This window comes from Triticum urartu, chromosome 6A (genome assembly GCF_056163025.1).
Source record: "Triticum urartu cultivar PI428250 chromosome 6A, HENAU_Tu73, whole genome shotgun sequence".
Lineage (NCBI taxonomy): Eukaryota > Viridiplantae > Streptophyta > Magnoliopsida > Poales > Poaceae > Triticum > Triticum urartu.
Window position 1 is genome coordinate 594566002 of NC_141878.1, and position 2680 is coordinate 594568681.

General features: G+C 66.0%; 1 protein-coding gene across 1 annotated transcript; it reads right to left on the reverse strand.

The window, feature by feature from the left end:
- Positions 1–1452: 1452 nt before the first annotated feature.
- Positions 1453–2388, reverse strand: LOC147966928 (uncharacterized). Its single transcript, XM_087530981.1, has one exon. It carries the CDS (start codon positions 2386–2388, stop codon positions 1453–1455), a length of 936 nt encoding a protein of 311 aa, XP_087387107.1.
- Between the last annotated feature and the right edge of the window lie 292 nt (positions 2389–2680).

Consider the following 2680-nt stretch of genomic DNA (forward strand, 5'->3'; position numbering starts at 1 on the left):
AACACGAAGGTTGTGGTATTCCTGAAAATTTAGAAAGAAAGCAAAGTAAGGTGGCCGTCGAGAAAGATCCGACCCGACTGCGCAGCAGTCGGCCAGAATCTTAGGGACTACACCCAGTGGGTGCGCTGACGCGCCCCCACGGGAGAAATCAAGAAAGTAAAGCAGCCAAGAGCGAAGGACTCACCCGGACAGTGGTTCGCGTCGACAAGAACTCTTGGTTAAGCTGTTGCAGCAGGGCGGCTTGAGCTCGTAGCCGGCTCCGGACCCCTTGAGCCGCTGCTTCCAGCTCGCCGGTCCCCCCACTGGGAGTCCACTCGGACACGGCGGAGCTGGCCGCCTCCAGATCTCCAGCCGGCTGGCCTGCGCCCGCGGCTCGGCGCAACTCCGGCGGAGCAGCGCCTCCTCCAGCACGCCGGCCCGTCACCAGCTGCACCTTGAGGCCGGCCCTGCTCTCTGGCTCACCTTCGGCCGGCTCCTCCGGCGCCGCGGACGATTGGCCGCCTTGGCCCGCTCCGGTTGGCGCCGCAGGCGGCGCTCTCCCGGCCAAGACCACGGGCTCCTCCTCCCTCTCCAACAGCGGCGGGTCTTGGATGATCTCCTCCGCCAAGGGCAACGGGGTGTCGGGGGCCATGGCTCGGAGGGGCACGGCGAGCAGCGGAGGCTGGCTGCGCGAGCTTTCCGCCTCCGTCTCTGCGGAAGCCGCCTCCCTCTGGGCCTTGGCTACCGCTTCAGCCTCCCCTTTGCCGCCTGGGCGGCCGCCTTCTCCGCCGCCTCGCGCTCCTCCCGCGCTTCGCGGGCGTTCCGCTCGGTGGCCTCCCTAAGATCGGCGCGGGGGTCCACGCGGCGGGAGCTCGAAGACCCTCCAGCCGGCCCCACGACGGAGCCGCCCGGGCCCCGCTCAAGAGAAAGCGGCGCCCTGCCCAGCATGCGAAGGAAAGTTAAGAAGACATTCGAAGAAAAGAGAACAACGACGAGATTGCGGCAAAGCAAGTAAAGACTTACGCCGAGACCGCCTGGGGCTGTTTTACGGCCTTGCGGAAGCGGGCCGCCTTCGCGGCCGCCTCTTCTCGCTTCGTCGCCGCGGCGGAAGGTTTGGACTTCTTCGGCCGACTGCCGAAGAGGCCTAGAGCGGCCCGACGCTTCTGCGCGCCGCCGGCAGCCGGCGCGACGGACGAGCCCGTGCCCTGTTGGTCGGCCGCCGGCTGGCGACTCGGAGCGACTACGGCTTCAAAGTCGTCCGGCCAGTCCTCGAAGCTCGCGGTGAACCTCGAGCCTCCGGGCTCGGCATTGTCCCCCACGACAGCGTCTTCCATAGCAGCCGCCCCCATGTCCGGGTCGTCGACATCATCCACCGCGCGGTCGGGGGCGTACTGGCGTTCGATCCCGGCCGCCCCGGCCGGCGACGCAAGAAGAGGGTTCTGCACAAAGAACCGGCTGGTCAGAAGCCGGCCGTCACGAAGCCGGCTGACAACGAAAAAGAAGATAAAGAGAGAAACTTACCACGGGTGGAGGATTCGCGCGAGAGTACGGCGCCTTGCCGTATTGCCAGTCCCCACTGAGCTTGCAATTGGCAATGTAGTTGACCATGAGCGCCACCTCCGCGTGGGGCATCTCCCATGTGCTGAGCCGGCTTGGGTCGAAACGGCCGCTCATCTGACACATCATATGGGGCCGGCTCTGGAGAGGAAGGATCCGGCGCTCCACGAAGGCGGCCACCAAGTCAGCCCCGCACAAGCCTTCTGACTGAATCAGCACCCGAAGCCGGGAGATGGCGGCGTTCCCGGCCGGAGACAACGACCGGGACCGAAAGCTCCACGAGGGCTGCCTCCTAGCCGGCGTGCCGGCTACGTAAGCCGGCAAGTTGATGTAGTCTTCTTGCTCGGCGACGTTCTTCACGTAGAAATAAGATCTCTGCCAGACCTTCACCGACTGGATCAGGGGGATGGGCGGGAACGGATTGTTCTCGCTCGCCCTCCTCATGGCGATGAAGGCTCCACAGGGGGCGGGCACGCCGGCGACGACTGTGCCGAGCTTGCTCTGGAAGAACTCTCCCCAGAGCTCCAGCGTGGGGAGCAGCCCTAAGAAGCCTTCGCAGAGGGAGACGAAGGCCGACAGCAGCATCACCGCATTGGGCGTGAGGTGATGCGGCTGGAGGTTGTAGAATTCGAGGAAGGAACGAAGAAACCCGCTTGCCGGGAGGCCAAAGCCGCGCAGGCAGTGCGAGCGGAAGACGACCCGCTCGCCCTCCTCCGGCGCCGGCGAGATCTCCCTCTCGGGTGCCAGGCGGACCTGAACGCGGTCGGCGCCGGGCAGGCGCCGGGTCTGGCGAAGAAACTCCACGTGATCCTCATGGACGTTGGAGCCGTCCCAGGAGCTTGACAAGGCCATGGGAGCGAGGTGGCGTGGAGACGCGACGGCGCTGAGACGGGAGGCTGCGGCGGCAGAGAGAGGAAGAAGACGAGAGCTAGGAGGGACGGAGTGGGAGGGAGCGCGCGAACCTCTATCGCTCTCCCTCCTCCCCCTACTTATAGGCTCACGTGACGAAGCCGAGGAGGCGCGGCGTGGGGAAGCGTGGGGGTCGATCGTGCCCACTTCCCACGCCCCGCGATTACCGATCCTTAATGGCGAGGCGAAAACTGCCTTGAGAAGGCGAGCGGCCCTGTGGGCCACGGGAGATCCA